Source organism: Triplophysa dalaica, chromosome 8 (assembly GCF_015846415.1).
Source record: "Triplophysa dalaica isolate WHDGS20190420 chromosome 8, ASM1584641v1, whole genome shotgun sequence".
In the NCBI taxonomy this organism is placed as follows: Eukaryota; Metazoa; Chordata; class Actinopteri; order Cypriniformes; family Nemacheilidae; genus Triplophysa; species Triplophysa dalaica.
Window position 1 is genome coordinate 14641449 of NC_079549.1, and position 17294 is coordinate 14658742.

The following is a 17294-nucleotide window of genomic DNA, read 5'->3' on the forward strand; positions in this document are numbered from 1 at the left end:
ACCCAGAAGCGTTTTGTTCCCTCCCACCCATGACGACAATACTGCTCATGTCCAAACGTTATCATATTCAGACCTTTCATATGGTCAACGATACTTTGAACATCGCCTGTTTTATGTAATACAGTAACGATCTGACATTTTTTTGCAGTCGAAGGGAAAATGACTCACAGACTGTTCGAAGGGAAACATCATGCCTCCCTTTATCAGAAGTATCGCTTTGATCCACCCGATGATGTAAAAGAGATCATTCTACAGTATCTAGAGAAAAAGGTGAGATTTGTCCGATAGCTATTTATGGATTCTCCATGTTGTGTGCAACCTAATATTGCTACTATTACTAATAAGAGCTGCAGTAATACCGTACTGTATTTACATTACTGACGTTCCCTGTAATGTTACTGTAACAGTACGTAGATTGCTGTGCAAACAAGCTGTGGTTGTACCATGGTACAGTGATAGTAAAGTCAATAACTGCAAATGTGGAAACTTAAATGTGTTTACTTATATGTATTCAACTTTTATATCATGTGCATATTATAATGTAGTCATTGTATGACTTCTTTTTTGTGGTTGTTTGACATAGTCATTTCTATTTAATGAATAACTGAACATGATTCTCACAATATGTTGATACTGCAAATGTTTTTCACAGAAAGGACAACCCCATCAGCTAGCTGTGGATTTAGGCTGTGGAACGGGACAGAACTCTCGTCTGTTGGCACCACACTTTCAGCAGGTGGTGGGCATGGACATCAGTGAATGTCAGTTAGAGGAGGCAAGAGCTGTGCAGGGCTTTCCCAACCTCAGCTACAAGTCAGTAATGCATATTATGAAGGATACAACATTGAAATATAAAACCATATTTTCTTATTTTTATACAAATGAGACCTTTATATTATATGATCTTTACATAGCCTTGAAATAAACCAAACATGTGGTCTTCTAAGCGTAACATACACTCACCTAAAGGATTGCTAGGAACAGCATACTAATATTGTGTTTGACCCCCTTTCGCCTTCAGAACTGCCTTAATTCTACGTGGCGTTGATTCAACAAGGTCCTTAAAGCATTCTTTAGAAATGTTGGCCCATATTGATAGGATAGCATCTTGCAGTTGATGGAGATTTGTGGGATGCACGAAGCTCCCGTTCCACCACATCCCGAAGATGCTCTGTTGGGTTGAGATCTGGTGACTGAGGGGGCCATTTTAGTACAGTGAACTCATTGTCATGTTCAAGAAAACAATTTGAAATGATTCGAGCTTTGTGACATGGTGCATTATCCTGCTGGAAGTAGCCATCAGAGGATGGGTACATGGTGGTCATAAAGGGATGGACATGGTCAGAAACAATGCTCAGGTAGGCCGTGGCATTTAAACGATGCCCAATTGGGACTAAGGGGCCTAAAGTGTGCCAAGAAAACATCCCCCACACCATTACACCACCACCATAAATGCATTAATGAGAAATTGAACAAGATTTCCTAATAATCCTTTAGGTGAGTGTACTCTCATGCAATATTGCACTGTCTGGTCTAACTAACATATTACTACTGTTATTCTTTGGCACAGAGTGGGCAAAGCAGAGGAGCTGCCATTCCCAGATGGTTCAGTGGACCTGCTGACGGCTGCCTCTGCAGCCCATTGGTTTGACCCTGGGAGTTTCCTAAAGGAGGCTGTGCGCGTCCTGAAGCCCTTTGGCTGCTTGGCTTTCTTTGGTTATCGAGACAGTTTTAAATTCCACTCTGGTTCTTGTGGTGATCGACTTAATAACATATATGAGGATGTAAGCTCATGGCTTAGCTATACAGCCAAGGAAGAAATTAAGAGACCATTTAAAAAAAAAGTCTGTTTTCTGAATTTACTATTTATAGGTATGTGTTTAGGTAAAATTATAATTTTTGTTTCTTCTTTTTGAACTACTTACGATATTTCTCTCAACTTTTAAATAAAAATATTGTTTCTATTTGCATTAATTTGCAGAAAATGAAAATTGGAGAAACAAGTCAAAATAACAGAAAAGACGGTCTGTATTTTAAGACCTCAAATACTGCAAAGAAAACAAGTTTGTGTTCACTTTTAAGAAATTCAACAGTAATATTTGTAGGCGTATTTAGGAAAAGTTACAAATTATTTTTAATGTGATAATCTCAATTGTATCACAGTTTTCATTTGTCTTACTGTCAGTCTTTCCGATTGCTCTTACATGACAGCTCTTATGTCTAATGAGGTTTGATTTTGTTGAAATTAAATAGACACTGGACTGAAATGGCCACAATACATCTAGAAATGCTGAATAAATAAAAATTTGGAATGGACTCTTAATTTTGTCCGCGGCTGTGTATACAGTATGTTAGTGACAGAAATGTATAGCAGAGAATATTAACAATTGCTAAATGAAACTTGTGCAGTGCACCTTTCTGATAGTGACCCTACCATGATGACAGTTTTATAATGCATGTTTTTGACAGTCATCTTTAGATTCCAAAGGTTTACTGTAATTTACTCATTTTAACTTGGTTACCAATTGGAGTCAGTTTCACTGAAGATTAACTGAGGCCATCTATATATTAATTCATTGTTAATGTAATCCATTGCGCTAGGTAAAGCAGGTATTGCTGCCCTTCACAAGCACTAAGGTAGCTGTGGCCAACAATAAGCTGCAAGATTTATATGAAGCCATTCCCTTCCCAGACAAAGAGAGGTAAACCAGATCAATGCAATGTAATGAAGATTTTATCACCATTTCATTCTTAACAAATTGCTTGATATTCGTTTTTCTAATAATCTGTTTTATCTTTGAAAGGATTGAAGTTATTCCTGTAAAGGTGCAGAGCACTATCACAAACATAATTGGGCTTTTTGAGACATTCTCCATGTATCAAGCCTATCTGAGAGCGGAGCCTAGTGCTGCAAAAGCTCTGGTTGAGAAAGCAACATCACGGTAAGTACTTAAATTTTGATGAAACATAGCTTTACATTTATTTACCCTCTTTGAAAGTTTATTTCTTGCAAAACCAATCATACTATACATTTTGTATGCATTGTGTATTCATTTCTCCTCGTAATGCTCTCATATGCCTGTTTTTTTTTTAGAAAATGTGCTTTGCAGTAATTCCTTGTTGTTCTGTTACAGTTTTCTGGAAGAGATGAAGGTTTCATCATCAGATGCCGAGCTTGAGTTGAGCATGGAGTACTACTGTGTGCTTGCGTGTAAACCTCATTGACACATGACCTACCTTCACTTGACACCTTAAAGGGACAGTTCACTCAAAAATTTAAATACTCACCCTTGAATTGTTCCAAATCTGTATAAATGTCTTTGTTCTGATGAACACAAAGAAAGATATTTGAATGCTTTTAACCAAACAGTTCTTGGCCACCATTGACATCCATTGTAGGAAATTAGTAGGTTCAATTAAACAGTAGTTAAAAGTGTTTGCTTTCGTATTTTTTAAAACATCTATATAGTACATTTATTAAATATATTTATAAAGCTATCTTTCCTACTATGGTAGTCAATGGTGGCCAAGAACTGTTACAGTTACAAGCATTCTTCCAAATATCTTTCTCTGTGTTCATCAGAACAAAGAACAACAACTTGAGGGTAAATAAATGATGACAAAATTTTCATTCCTTTAAATACTGTCACCTTTGGTCGGCTATTTTGTTAATTATCTTAATAAATTTGTTAATAAAAAGTATACATTTTATGAAAAAGCCATAGTTTTTGTAGTGAAATATGCAAAATCATGTAAATCAATGCGTATTACATGGCTTAATATTAATTTATAAATGATCACTCATAAACATAGATGCATCAATCTAATTTTGTAAATAAATGAATCCTCTTGTATTTTGCACTTAATTTTGTATTCAATAAACGTTTTCTGAATCCCACTGAAATGTGTAGTCTGCCTCGGTTTTGTAAAATGTATATAAATCTTATCTTATACAAACATTTCATATTTAAATATGGCATTCTTTACTCTGTACGCCTGTTCTTCATTAGTAAAGTCAACATGTTCACTCCCAGCAGAGTACAGTATTATTGTACACAGATCAGTTGAGTATTATTACTGTACTTTGTAACTCCAGACTCTTTCAGCTGTTAAACTGTAACTGTAAAAGATTTCATGTTTGGACACTAAACAGAGATGACTGTGTCAATATTACTGTAAGGAAATATTAAGCCATTGTCCATGCCAAAATATCACTGGGACATTGTTTCCTCCCAGCATGATGTCCGGTTAGCCTAAAAACTTTCGACCCTGTTCTGCCCATTGCCCAGGAGATGTTTATTGGTCTTGGAAAGAATTTCAGTTATACTCCACAGTGAATGAGAAACCTCTTTGTGCGAGTCCAAAGTCCTCATTAGCACACTAAGCACATTACGGTTTGACCCAAGTGAATGTACTGACCAGAGTTGTGCGTTTTGTAGAATGCTGTCTCCGTGTGTGTGAAGGAACAGGCTAGCCTGAAAAAACAGATCTGGCTCCTCCCATTGTTTCCCTCCCAGAAGTTTTGCAGACAGTTAAAATCTCCTGTTTGGTAGAAAAGCCACACAGCTTTTTGCAAATGGCTGTACGTTTGTTTGAGGGTAAAGAACATGCGTCCTCATACTGGAAGAACAGGATATCTCCTTCTGAAGAGCTCATCAGCAAGATTATGCAGTTTCTCATGACTAATGTAAGACTAGCATCTTTTCATTTTACCCACATCCACACTGGTGAAATGCATGCATTTTTAACATTCAACTTAGTTAATAGAAATATCAAAACTCCATATGAAGTCATTTGAATGCTTTGTTAAATTTTGCAATATTTTGATATTTTTAATTTTGCAAGGTTCAGGAATAAAAAAGGAACGTGAAATACATTTTCACAACAAAATGAAAATTATTGTCCATTGTCGAAATACTCTTAAAGATAGAGATACAACTATTTTTTACCACTCAAGACGATTTAATGAACAGATTTACAACAAGTAACAAGAAACTATTAATTTCAAAACAATAAAGCTTTATCAATTGTAGGATTTTGATCCTTTTAATCAAATCTTAAACATATTAGCTCAGTAAAAAAAGAAACGTCCCTTTTCAGGACTGTGTATTTCAACAATAATGTTGTAATAATCGTACTCGGTCACTAACGTAACCTCGGTTCCCTGAGATGCGGGAACGAGTACTGCGTAGCAAGACGCTATGGGAAAACTCCTTTTCTCCGATGACTGAAGCTTTATAATAACGCAGCGAAAATGCTGAACGGCCATTGGTGCGTGTAAAGTAAAACTTTACGCCAATGGCAGCGAAGCTGCACGGGCCTATGGCGATGGCGCCCGCCAAAAGGGGCGGGGCTTATGGCTATATAAGCAGACACATCGCCGTAGGAACCTCAGGTTATTTCGACTGAAGCGACGACCATATGCAGCTTGTGAGCACGGCCAGGAACGCAGTACTCGTTCCCGTATCTCAGGGAACCGAGGTTACGTTAGTAACCGATTACTTTCCCTATCGATACTTCACTCGTACTGCGTAGCAGGACGCTATGGGGAACCAGTATAATCCCGCCGTGCCACAAGTAGAACGAAAAACATCATATAATACCGGAGCCGTAGCTCGAGTATTTGTATAATGCAGGGAAGCCCTGTAGAAGACGGAAAAGCCAGGCTAATAGGTGGCTTAATCCAGTTAATCGTCCTAAGAATGTGCCAGATGCCAGTGTGGTTGAGAGCAACCACGGTCCAGCAGTCTAGTCTTAAGCAGAAAGGACCCGGGTCTGTAAGGCCGGAATGTCCAGACTGTAAAATTTGGTAAATGTGGAAGGCGAGGCCCAGCAAGCCGCCGCACAAATATCCGCTATGGAGACTCCGCTAGACCATGCCCATGAAGAGGCAACGCCTCTAGTAGAATGGGCCCTTACTCCCGTGGGGCATTGAAGGCCCAAGGAAGAATATGCCAGCGCGATAGCCTCAACTAGCCATTTAGATAGTCTCTGCTTGGTGACCGGGGACCCTTTGGTGCGGTCACCGAAGCAGACAAAAAGCTGTTCCGACTTCCTGAAGGCGGCGGAACGCTCAATGTAGATTTTTAGCGCTCTGACTGGGCAGAGCAGATAAAGCTCCGGGTCCTGCTCGGAGGGGGGGAGCGCAGATAATGTCACCACCTGTGCTCTAAACGGAGTAGAAAGCACCTTAGGTACATAACCGTGTCTTGGTTTTAGGACTACCCTAGAGTCATCAGGCCCAAATTCAAGACAGGAGGGGCTCACAGAGAGCGCCTGTAGATCACCCACACGTTTTACCGATGCTAACGCTAGAAGCAGTGCGGTTTTTAGTGTTAGGGGGCGGAGGTCTACGGACTGTAGAGGCTCGAAGGAAGAACCCTTCAGAGCTCTCAAAACAGTAGGTAGGTCCCATATAGGAACGGTGAGGGGGCGAGGGGGACGTAGCCGCCTTGAACCCCTCAAGAAACGAATAATCAAGTCGTTCTTTCCCACTCCTTGGCCCGCTATAGGGGCATGGGAAGCTGCGATTGCAGCCACAAATACCTTGAGTGTTGAAGGGGAGCGGCCCTTATCCAACAGCTCTTGCAGGAATGACAGAATTATTGATATATCACAGGATTCTGGGTCTGTGCCGCGAGTTACACACCAGGCGGAGAAGACAGACCACTTAAGGGTATAGAGTCGTCTCGTAGACGGCGCTCTAGCCTGTGATATTGTGTTCATGACACTCTCGGGGAGAATCGTAGGCCCCCGTCGAGTGCCCAAAGGTGCAGCGCCCAGAGCTCTGGCTGGGGGTGTCAAATGGTGTTGCCTGCCTGAGAGAGGAGGTCCCGTCTCAGGGGAATAGGCCACGGGGCTGCTACGAGCAGCTGAGACAATTCCGCAACCCAAGGCTGGTTCTTCCAGAGTGGGGATACGAACAGCACTGTGTGCGCTTGTTCCGTGATCCTCCTGATCGTCTGCGGTATAAGAGCGATCGGGGGGAAGGCGTAGAGGAGCCGGTTGGGCCAGTTGTGGGCCAAGGCGTCCTTGTCCTTCGAAAAATAGGTTGGGCAATGAGAGTTGTCTTTTGAGGCAAAAAGGTCGACTTCTGCCCTGCCGAAGACCTCCCAGATTTTCTGTACCGACCTGGGGTGGAGCGTCCATTCCTCTGAAGGGACATTGCTCCGGGATAGCATATCTGCTCCCTGGTTCAGTCTGCCCGTTACGTGAGTTGCTCTCAGTGAGCGCAGATTGCACTGCGCCCATTCCAAGAGGCGAAGTACCAGGGAGAAAAGGCGTTTTGAGGAGAGGCCTCCTTGGTGATTTATGTAGGAGACCACTGTCATGCTGTCTGATCGGATTAAGACATGGCGGTCCCGTAAGACCGGCAGGAAGTAGCGAAGGGCCAGCCATACTGCCTGCATTTCCAGGTAGTTGATGTGCAGCCCCTTCTCCTGAATCAACCAGTGGCCGAAGGCCGGTGCACCGTCGCACAGCGCTCCCCAACCCGTGTTGGAGGCGTCTGTCGTGATCACCTTTCTTCTGCATGATGTGCCCAGGGGCACACCCTGCTCCATTCAAGGAAGATCCTTCCATGGGGCTAGAGCAGTTATGCAGATTTGGTCCAACCGGACGCGTAGGCGTCCATGACGCCAAGCGTGTGGCGGAACTCTTTGTTTCAGCCAGTACTGCAGTGGACGCATCCGAAGAACGCCTAACTGCAGCACTTGAGAAGCGGAGGCCATAAGACCCAGCATCCTCTGAAACGACTTTAGGGGGCGAGACGCTCCCAGTGTGAAAGAAGCCGTGAGCCGCCGTATAGCCAGGGCGCGGTCTGGCGCGATCCTGGCCGTCACACGACTCGAGTCGAAAACTGCCCCCAGGAACGAAATGCGTTGGCTGGGGGACAGAGAGCTCTTGGCAAAGTTGATTCTTAGCCCCAGGCATTCTAGATGGCTGAGAAGAAGGGATCTGTGGGACCTTAGCTCTTCCTCTGACTGCGCTAGAACAAGCCAGTCGTCGAGGTAGTTCAGAATGCGGATTCCCGTCTGCCTGAGAGGGGATAGAGCCGCTTCCATGCACTTCGTGAAAGTGCGAGGAGCTAGAGACAGTCCGAACGGAAGGACCCTGTATTGATATGCAACCCCCTTGTAATTTTTTTAGTTTATGTCTTATGGTGTTGACTCTTTTAGTGTTCATACAAATATTTACACATATTAAGTTTACTGAAAGTAAAAACAGTTGAAAGTCAGAGGACGTTTCTTTTTTTGCTGAGTTTATATTGTGAATAGTCCAACTAAAGGTTTACACCTCTGTTTATTGTATCTTCTTAGAAAGAGTCACCCTATGACCTGGCAGTGGACGTTGGTTGTGGGTCAGGACAAGGAACCTTGCTCTTGGCACCATATTTTGCTCATGTGGTGGGGACAGACATCAGTCCTGCTCAACTGGAGATGGCAAGGAAGCATGTTAGTTCCACAAATATCGAATACAGGTAGGCAAACCTGACTTTTACTACTGTGCATGAGCTTGATTCCTTTAATAAATCACATGAACAGCATATTACAGTTTACCTATTTATTTGCCACCCACCTTTTAATTAACTAAGTTATTAAACCATTGCACACATTTAGCAACAGTGGCACCTTTTCCTGTGTCATATACATATAAAGAGGGCCATATACATTTAGCTTTAAAATGTAGGCCCTATGACTTAAAATTCATCTGGGCCTCTTATATCAGCACTACATTAATTCAACCGTTGTACCTATGGAGTGGGGGCGGGCATAATTGGGTCTGTCAACCGGGGGGGTTGCATGCATACGTGTCTTCTGCATTCGCATTGCGTGCATTTGCATTTATAATACATCCGTCTGAGCGTCCCAAGCCTCTGTTCCGGCCCGTACATTAGCGGCCCACCGGGAAATCTCCCGGAGCGCCAGATGGCCAGTCCGCCCCTGTATATGGGCGAATCTTATAAAGCTTTTCAAGAATATGTAGAGGCCAAATTTACACTGGAATTCCTCACAATAAAGACGTTACCATCTTTATGCACCAATGTAAAGAGAGTTTTGGAAATAATGCCACAATGCAAAATGTTTCAATCTTTCTAATCATGACCCGAACATGTTCTAGACTCATTACATGTAGAGATGAATGTGTATGTACCCATTACTGTTTTCACATCATCATTTATTCTGCAACACAAAGGGAATGTCCAGCCGAGGAACTGCCTTTTGAAGATGGCTCCATAGATCTTGTGACGTCCATGTCAGCGTTTCATTGGTTTGATCATTCACCTTTCCTTCAAGAGGCTCACAGAGTCCTGAAGCCTCACGGCTGCCTCGCGCTTATTAACTACACTATGGACATGGAACTTAGCTATGGAGACTGTTCAGAGGCTTTAAACCTCATCTGCAAAGAGGTGGGGATAATTTTTACACTTGTTTTTTAAGTCTGTGAAGGAACTCTGTGCTAATCTAGAAGCATATACAGTAGTTTTGTCTCCATGAATTATTTATATCTGTCCTATTACAGTTTTATGCTGCCCTGCTGCCATACCGGAACCCTTACCTAGGTCCCAGCTCTTTTAATCTTTACAAACAAACCTACAACTCTCTTCAGTATCCAGTCAAAGAATGGTAAGAAAACTGAACTACAAAACATATATTGCTTCTTTAAAAATTAACAGAAGTCTGGTTTGTTAGAAAAATACTTTAAACACGTTGTTGATGAATGTGTGATTAAACAGGTGTTAGAGAAACTAGAAAAAAATGCTCTGTGTTTAGGCAGGAGATGTTTTGGGTGAAGAAAGCTGTCCCTTTCTCTGGCTACATTGGCATGGTGGAGTCTTTTTCGAGTTTCCAGGCTCTCCTAGAAAAAGATCCTGAAGAGGCCAGACGGCTCTCACAGGACATCACAAAGAGGTATTATAATGTTTTCTAAAGGTTTTAATGTTAAATCCATGCCATATATTTTTGTGTTTTACTATCTCTCCCTTTCTCTAATCCTCTTCTCTTATAAAGACTGCTGCGTGCAATGGGTGTGACATCATTAGAGACAGAGGTTGTCATGGGAGTGAAATACTTCTATCTGCTTGGCTGCAAACCTGCAGACGATTGACTGCTTTTTGTGTATTGTCTCCGGCTCAGCGTAAACTCAGTACCATAACAAAATATTATATATTATTTAGGTGTTCATAATAATCACCTGATTTAAAATAAAGATTTTGTTCACTGTTGATTTATTTATTAACACCATCAACAAATCAGTAAAGATAACAGTAAAGATAACATTAGCAAATATTCTGTAAAGCAAACTGGATATCACTAATATCACATATAACCGACTGAATGGTGAATAGTGAATTCTTCCGAATTATTATCAATATTTTTTACTGCAGTTTAAACCATGCCACAACTAACCTAAACATATAAATATGTTTGTTATGTGAATCATTTTGATTTTGAAATGTGTATCAATAATCTTGTCATTTGCTGATTAAATTGCGTGTTGTATTTAGATTAAATGAGTCACAATAATTGAAATGTATTTGTACTCTCATCCACCAGGGTGCAGTGTTGACTTGCGCATGTAGGGCTCCTCACCATTTAAGGTTGCCAGACACTGTCCATGTGTGCTGATGTATAATAATTCCATGGTACAGTGATTAAACACAGGCTCACACAGCTTCATAACACACAGAGAGACCCAAAAAATTGAGAAAGACATTTATGTGTAAACATTAATTTTTTTTGTGTTTACCACATTTGTTTTGAAATCCTCTTTCTGTTTACTGTACACAAATCAAAATATGATGTAATACTTTCTTTTTCTCTCATAATTTACAAGTGTATTTGGGAACCCTGTTAAATAAAAACCGCATGTGCTGGTTGGGTAGGTTTTGAAGCATGGTGGCTGGGTTGTGCTGGTTTAAACGGTCTAGAAGCTAGTTTAAATTGGTGATTTGCTGGTTTAAGCTGGTCCTGAGCAGCACATGACCATTTTAGGACCAACTTAAACCAGTACATGACCATTTTAAAACCAGCAAATGACCAGCTTAAAGCAGCACAAACCAGCTACCATGCTTCAAAACCTACCTAACCAACATATGCTGTTTTTTATCAACAGAGATTTCAACATAATGCTCTGCTGGATTATGAAGTGGGTGTAAAGTGTGTTAGTGGTTTCAATTCAATTTTATTTATATAGCGCTTTTCACATTGTGCATTGTTCCAAAGCAGCTTTACAGGAGAAAATAAGAAAAACACAGAAAAGGTAAAAGACAGCACAGCACATAGTGTTTATAGAACAAGCAAGATCATTCTATAAATATATTATATTTGTATTGGCACCTATTGTATTATTGCTCCTGTATGACATATCGCTTATTGCTCCCTAAACTCTTTGTAAGTCGCTTTGAATATAAAGGTCTGCTAAATGACTTAATGTAAATGTAATATCAGCAGTCTCCCAGTAAGCAAGCAACACGGCCCTGTGGCGAGGAACCCAAACTCCAATGATAAATAAAAGGAGTAAAGAACATTGGCAGAAACCAGTCTCATTCGGGAGTGGTTCGAACCTCGAATAGTTGAGAAGGCTATTCCAGAGTTTAGGTGCTACGTATGAGAAAGTTCTACCCCCTTTGGTGGATTTAGTTTTTCTAGGTGTTATCAAAAGTCCGGAGTTTTGAGATCTTAGAGAACGTGATGGGTTGTAGTGTAATAGAACCCCTGTTATGTAGGTAGGGGGTAAACCTTTTAAGGCTTTATAAGTAATTAATATAACTTTAAAGTCAATACGATACTAAATGGGTAGCAGGGATGATAAACTTGGGGTTATATGATCAAATTTTCTGGACCTGGTAAGAAGTCTGGCTGCTGCATTCTGAACTTACTGTAGTTTGTATATTGATGGTGCAGGACAACCACTAAGCAGTGACTTACAATAGTCAAGTCTTTAGGTCACAAATGCATGAATAAGCTTTTCTGTGTCAACAACACATAGAATATTTTGTAATTTGGCAACATTTTGGAGTTGGAATAAGGTGTTTTTTGTGACATTTGTGATTTCCAAATTACAGGTTGCTGTCGAATATAACATCTAGGTCTAACTGTATTTGTTGTGCAGGTTTCTCTTCACAGGTTATAATCAGAAATATCCTTTTTACGTGGCTATGGTCCAATAAGTAATATTTCTGTTTTACTGGAGTTTAAGAGAAGGAAATTGCTAGTCATCCAATGTTTTATATCTTGGATGCACTCTGCCAACTTGGATAACTAAAAGGAATCATCAGGTCTTGATGAGATATATAGCGGAGTTTCATCTGCATAACGGTTGAAACTAATTCCATGTTTTCCAATAATGTCCAAGGGGCTGCATGTATATGGAGAACAGCAAGGGTCCTAAAACTGATCCCTGAGGTAATCACTAACGTAACAGGGGCAAAGTCAAATCATAACAAAACATGAAATAAGATTGTTCGAAATAGGAATTTACATGAATGAGCCACTTTGTAAATAGGTTTGAATTCCCATTAGATTATATATATGGAGTTATAGAGAATATAGTGCCATCACTCATATGTGATGCAGATGATAGGTGACACGACACAATAATGTGGATAAATTGATATCTCTTTAATGATTTCATTAAATTTATAAATAAATGTAATGAGAATGAAAATAGAAGCCACAGTAGTGAACCAGAATAAGTGTTTAAATGTACATTGTTACTTTGGTGGTATAACACTAACAAAGTAAATGCTAAAATTACTATTTACTCTTTTACAGCTCAAATAAATTTTCGTAGAAAATTAAAATGTGCTTTAACAAATAGTACATCCTCCAAAATGTCCTGCTTCATAGACATCCACTACACTGCAAGTGCAATGCTGCACATGGTTATTAACTAAGGGTTGAGTCGTATTGACAGTGCTTCACAGATTCAGTTGACATTACTCTAGAAATGCCGGCCTTTTCAGTTTTGCTTTTGCAAGATTGTACAAAGAAACAATTCTCAGCAGTCTTCTCAAATTCTGCCTTTCCATGGTTCAGAGCAGAGAAAATCAGATTTTGCTTAATAAGACATTTCTCACAGAACATACTGTACTCACCTCTTTCTGTCTGTGCTTTGACATTGAAGTGTCACACACTGAGTGACCCATCACACGCCACATTTTAATAATGTGGGTTGAACATTTTCATCCCAGATCAGTCAATAAGGCCGAGTTGTTGAAAGATGTAAAATATGTACAAAAAAAACTGTACTGTTTTTTGTAACAGTATTTTGGAAATATGCTTAAAAAAAGTAAAATTACAGAAAAAGACCACAAGTTTACAAGAAAGAGGGGGGTTTACAGGGGAAAACGAGAGTTACACATGTAACTATGGTTCTACGAGTTCAAGATGACCACCAGTGGCAGTGATTCATACTGAATCTTTTCTCTCTTTGCTCATGCACAGCTCCATGCTTATATCAACAACGTCATACATGACCCAGAATAACATTGGGATCAAACCCATTTATCCCGTGACATCCGGCAAACTGCTCTCAAGACTCAGTGACAGAGCACTCTAGTGGTGATCCAGAACTCATAGAACCGTAGTTACATACGTACAGTAACTCTCATTCCATTTCGTTCTTACTGACCCCGAGAGGCAGTGCTTCTTACTGGATGACTCATAACAGTAAGGTCACGAGGAGGTTTCCCCTCACCTTACACAGATGTTGAAGATTCTACCAGCAAGGCCTTCAACGCCCCTGGAGTTGCCACATTTAGTCTGTAGTATCTAGAGAAGGTGTCAGTAGATAAAAATAATTTTATTAACAAATATAAAACAAAAGTAGCATTGTTTTTGGAGGAATCTAGGCAGTTTACAGCACAAGCATTTTGCTCAGATTAAGCAACGTTTATAATTTGTCAATTGGCAGGGGTTATAACGTTAACATTATAATGTTATTATGTCTGTTTTTGTAGTCTGATTAATTTAACCAATCAGGGGGCTATCAAATCAGCCAGACTTAATTATGAAGTTTGACTCTGAAGAAGATTAATGATGCATTAGGCTAAATGAAAGTCTCAATATGATATGAACAAAATTACCAATTAGTTGAGTTCCTTGGCAACCAACAATGAGGTATATGCACACAGGGCGATGATGTTCTTTCGCTAAAATCTCAGCCAGCTAAGCCACTTCCACTCTCATACGGCTGAGGTAATTTTTGACCAAGCGATAACGATGTGTTGAGTAAGAAAAACTTTCAACTTTCTGTGAACCGACAACACTACGAATTTGTTTGTATTGTTTGTCTACAGTTGTTTATGTCTTTAAAAATAACCTAATCTCCAGTGGCAGATGAGACAAAAGCTCTAGTACTAGATAATAATGACACATTGATGCAGAATTCTCACACCCAGTGCTACACAAACACATTATTGTGTGCTTGTCAGAAACGTATAGCAACACTTACATTCTGTTGCTGCTCTGCGTGTGACCTTCTGTTAACTTTAATTTTATTTCATAAACATACTAGTTTTTTTGTGTGCTGGTGGGTGCATGAACTTTTGTGGGGTAACAAACATGGTGACAGTTAATCAAGCTTTTGTTAAGAGCTACTCGTCTTTGTCCATTGGCCTCATTTTTCCTCACACTGTCTGGTAGAGTTCAGTCAGGGTTTCCAGTACATGACCCAACGATGCAGTTTGCCAAGAAATGCATGGCCTTCCTTTTTTTATTGTTCCACATTAGGCAGGTTAGGCCACCCAATAATAAAAAATCTGTTGATATCGATTTGTATTGATTTACATTTCTTACCCTGAAAAACTTTGTTTTTATACAATGAACTATAGATGAAATTTTGAAGAGAGGTTGACGCTCGTTGTTTGTATGTTGTGCAACATCTCTCAGAAATGATTTTTGTAGAAGGTTTTTCCAGAATGTACCTTTATTGTGAATAGGTTCCTTTGTGACTTGTAGCTTTAACAACAGTATGCGATTACAGATTTTAAAACATTGAATCAAAGCATTAATTGAAGCTTGGTTCACATTCATTCACTATTCTGTAAATAGTGCAAGTTTAGTAGTGTGTTTATATTGAAAAGTCCAAGTAGCCTACCTGGATAAAGAAAATAACGAAAAAATATGAAGTTTGGAACACTTTACACACTCAACTGATGCAGTTTCTTACACTCTGATTCTGCCAAGTGATTGATGTCCTTAGAACAACATATTTTGTTGACCTAAGAACAATATTTTATAAATAAAACCTAAACCCACACCAAACATCAACCCTAACCATAACTTTTCCCTAAAATCAGAGGCATAAACATTAATATTTTATGAATTGACTAATTTTGGTTAATCCGTATGAATTCGTACAATCTCATTGGTACGATTTGCTTTTGCGCCACTGACGTCAGGTTTAGGGGCAGGGTTAGGGGTGGGGCTTCAGTGATGCTTTTTTTCTAGTAATCGTTCAATTTGTATGATTCACAACGTACAAATTAGCAACCTCGAAAAACAGTTACAAAATCCCTTGAGATCTGTATGGTTGTTTAAAGGGGTGGGGGTGAAATGCTGTTTCATGCATTCTGACTTCTTTACATTGTTAAACGTGTTGGATTTTCACATGGGCAAAGTGTCATAAATCGAAATGGACGCATAACATAGTATTTCTATGCCAAATACACCCCTCAGCTTTCATACAAGTTCAAAGCGTTTTTTTTCAAATGTGGATCTTAGTTACGTAACAGATTTCCCCCGAAACAGCACACACATCAACCAGAACGAGAGCGAGAGAAAGAGCACACCCATCAATGTGCTTTGTTCAGGTTACGGAAGTTCAGCTATGCGAGTGTTTTATTTTTGTTCACGGCGTTTCGGTAATAAATGTATTATGACTCTATGAATAAATGAGTGCAACACTTCTCTATAGGTACTCAAGATTAACAAGTGATTGGCAGAAACGAAACTGTGTGTGATTCCTCCGCTTTAAACGATTACGCTTCAGTCTGATGGTGACTGAGGTCTTTTCAGTCAAAACAGATAAAAATAACATTTAAAGTACGATGTTCATATTTCTTTTTACTGATGTGCATTGTGTTATGTAGACCTAATAGATGTAATTTGCCCTTGTCTGGGAAATCACCTGTACCTCTGGTTAGTATGAAACCATTAAGTTTTCCATTTGGGACAATTTGTTTATACAGTAGATGGTAGACTGCATAGTTTAAGTGCATAATATGTAATTTGGAACACAACTACAGTATAGTTTGTATGGTGGGCCTATATGAAATCTGGTCTGCATCTGTTAATGATTGCCAGATAAATAAAGTCAACGTAAAGTTTATTATACTTTTTATTGTATTGGCTGGGCAGTGTTTTCACCAGGTTTCAGAACTTACATTTTATTTAGTTGCAAAAAAGGTCAATTACCTGATGAGCTTAATGTACCATAAGATTTTTCAGCTTAATTTAGAGCAGTAAGTTGTTTGTTGTTAAAACTGAGATGAAATGACCAGAAAATGTGTAGTTTTGTAGTCTGTGCTGTTATACTGTTTCATAAACTGATAATGGATGAAGCTTTCACACATGAATATCTCCTAGAGATGTCAGGCTCTTTTCAGTGACAAGAGTTTTTGTGACACTCTTTACGTCTTTAGGCAATTTCAACAAGTTTCATATTTCCATATTAAAAACTTTCATCTCATGTGCATATTTCCGCAGTGTCAGCATTTTAACCAGCACATCTGCGGCCAGAAAAGCTTCAAAAATACTTCAATAAACATCACTGCAGGAGGTAACGCTTTCATAGTTGGAGCTCAAATTGCACTTTGTCCTGGACAAAGGATTATTTGATCACGTTTTACACTCTCTCCATGTCTTGCCAAGTTTACAAGACAAGCAATTTAAACCTAAATCTTGTTTAAAGGACGTAGTAAAATTGTTCTAGTGGCAAAAAAGCAGGTAGCAGTTAAATGGATTCCTGGATGGAGTCGCATTCAGAAAGAAGATACTTCTTACATCTTCTACAGTTGTTTTATTGAGATCTCATCTCGCAATGTCTCCTCATAACAAGACTATAAGGAAGGACTGCACGGCGAGATGGTTGCCCTGTGCCTTTGATCCCTCTTCTATTTCTTATTTCTTATTCTGGTCATGGATTTCTAGTTAGCAGATGCAAACGTCGTGAGGAAAAAAACAGGAGAACACATTTTTTACTAGCAAGAATTAAAATAGTTTCTTGGAATTCAATAAATTGTATAGCTAATTAAAGTTCAGATATTATATGATATGCCGGTGTCTGTC

General features: G+C 39.6%; 2 protein-coding genes across 2 annotated transcripts; both read left to right on the forward strand.

Moving 5' to 3' along the window:
• The first annotated feature begins 2 nt into the window (after nt 1-2).
• On the forward strand, nt 3-3904 carry zgc:162396 (uncharacterized protein LOC555292 homolog). Its single transcript, XM_056755017.1, has 6 exons — nt 3-270; nt 653-813; nt 1571-1784; nt 2602-2702; nt 2805-2942; nt 3135-3904. The coding sequence occupies exons 1-6, from the start codon at nt 160-162 to the stop codon at nt 3223-3225; spliced, it is 816 nt and encodes a 271-aa protein (XP_056610995.1). The 5' UTR covers nt 3-159; the 3' UTR covers nt 3226-3904.
• Nucleotides 3905-4462: 558 nt separating this feature from the next.
• Nucleotides 4463-11338, forward strand: zgc:162780 (uncharacterized protein LOC555377 homolog). The gene is made up of 6 exons (XM_056755197.1): nt 4463-4687; nt 8319-8479; nt 9196-9409; nt 9523-9626; nt 9774-9911; nt 10011-11338. The coding sequence occupies exons 1-6, from the start codon at nt 4577-4579 to the stop codon at nt 10105-10107; spliced, it is 825 nt and encodes a 274-aa protein (XP_056611175.1). The 5' UTR covers nt 4463-4576; the 3' UTR covers nt 10108-11338.
• The last annotated feature ends 5956 nt before the right edge of the window (nt 11339-17294 follow it).